This window comes from Blastocystis sp. subtype 4, assembly GCF_000743755.1.
Source record: "Blastocystis sp. subtype 4 strain WR1 chromosome Unknown seqid_0745, whole genome shotgun sequence".
Classification (NCBI taxonomy): Eukaryota; class Bigyra; order Opalinata; family Blastocystidae; genus Blastocystis; species Blastocystis sp. subtype 4.
The window spans coordinates 1-1,846 of NW_014568802.1; the positions used below are offsets into that span (position 1 = coordinate 1).

Consider the following 1,846-nt stretch of genomic DNA (forward strand, 5'->3'; position numbering starts at 1 on the left):
AGTCTTACCACTTCCTACACGACCCACGACAGCCACTAAAGCTCCCTTGGGAATACGAACAGAGATATCCTTGAGACAATTTTCATTTTCACCCCATGCGAAGTAACCATCCTGAATAACTACAGCATCCTTAGAAGCATCATAATCCTTGAGTTCCTTCTCCTCACCGTTGATTGTCTTGTATTTGAGTACACTTCCAGCAGGCACATCACGCTCAACCAATGTAGGATCCACATCTGGAAGGTCGAGGAAATCTGTGATACGCTTGATCGAGACACGGAACTGAACGAACACGAAAGCAACCATAGGCAACATCATGAATGGAACCTGAAGGATCTTGAAATAGGAGAACGAAGCATATGCAGTAGATGGATCCAGAGGTTTTCCGACTACAGTAGGATAGAGAGCAAAGCAGACTAAGGGAACGATATTGGGAATCAATGTCAAAAGAGTATCAATACCCAGACTCATAAGCCAAGTCATCTTCTTGTGATAATCCAGTTCAGTATGACGGATATCATAAACCTTTCCCTTGAACGGTTTTTCCCAACAATAATACTTAATAATACGAATACCTGTCAGAATCTCATTCGTCAGCTTCACACGAGCATCTGTAGCTTTCAAGATATTTGTTCGAATCTTCTGAGCAAAGCATACAGTGAAGAACTGAAGAAGGAGCATGAGAAGATAAATACCCAATGCTACAAAGGTGAGTTCCTTCATAAGATTCCACACCATAATAACACAAATGATAAGCTAAAAATGAGTGCAACAACGAATCTCAACCATGAAAGGGATCATGACAAACATAGTCACCACTAACGTAAACATCAACAAGGAGTTAGTATCTGTCGACATCAGATTCACCAATTGACCTGTAGACGTAGTACCTTTGGCAGCTGAACTTAATCGCAAGGCCTTTCGATAGATAGCTTCTGAAGTCATGGCTTTCATGGTGACAGCCACTTTCACAATCATCATTTGGACAGCAGAATTCATAAGAGCAGTAATCATAGGAAGGACTAAAAGAACAACAGCATATATCCAGTAGCGTTCACTATCTATGAATAAGAAGTTCTAGTTCACATCAACTGGCACGGTTATTATGAAGATCAGCAGTGAACAACTGTAGGACAATAGTCGGTGAGAAGGTTAGGAACATTGCTACAATATTTAGCACCATAGCCAAAGACCAATAGCCAACACCAGTTGCACGAATAATCGCCATGACAAGCGAACGTTTCTTTTCAGGTTTATTCAATTCTTTATTCCATTCTCTCTCGAAACTGGCATACATCATCGATGGTTTCATCGTTTTTGAGCTGACCCCCAAATCGTTAGCATTCAAAGGCCGTTTACCACCTGTGTGCAACAACTTGGATATGAAAGATACCCTATTCATCAATCACATCCATCTTCACAACGTAATCCATGAGAAGAAATTGGAATGATCATAATAGCAATAGTCATTAGGAACTAAGCCAGCAGGTTGATTGACTTCGGATGAAGGACTCGTTGTGGGCTGTGAACGAATGCCTGAATTAGATTCAGGTGGTACTCCCACTTGCGTCATTTCGATCTATTGTTAATATTCTGGAGAAATAAAACATCTTTGGCCATCTATGAAGTGTGCGGAAGAAAAAGAATGGGAATTGACTTCAATTCTATTAGAATTCTGTAGCTCGTTCTGTGGGATATCGTTGCTGAATCCCGTCACATGGTATAGAACACTATTCGAAATACTGAACAACTAAAAGATTAGTCTATATCTTATGTCACTTGTTTCTTAACAAAGACTCCATAAAACAACAATCCCATTACTAGTACACTTAATCTACTTCCTCCA

At 40.2% G+C, this 1,846-nt stretch overlaps 1 protein-coding gene across 1 annotated transcript; it reads right to left on the reverse strand.

Moving 5' to 3' along the window:
* JH06_5409 (ABC transporter) lies at positions 1-1,573 on the reverse strand (the record flags this gene model as incomplete). The annotated part of the gene is made up of 4 exons (XM_014669271.1): positions 1-756; positions 787-1,061; positions 1,093-1,394; positions 1,422-1,573. Coding segments are annotated over 4 exons (1,485 nt in total), but the record flags the coding sequence as incomplete, so codon positions are not given.
* Positions 1,574-1,846: the final 273 nt, after the last annotated feature.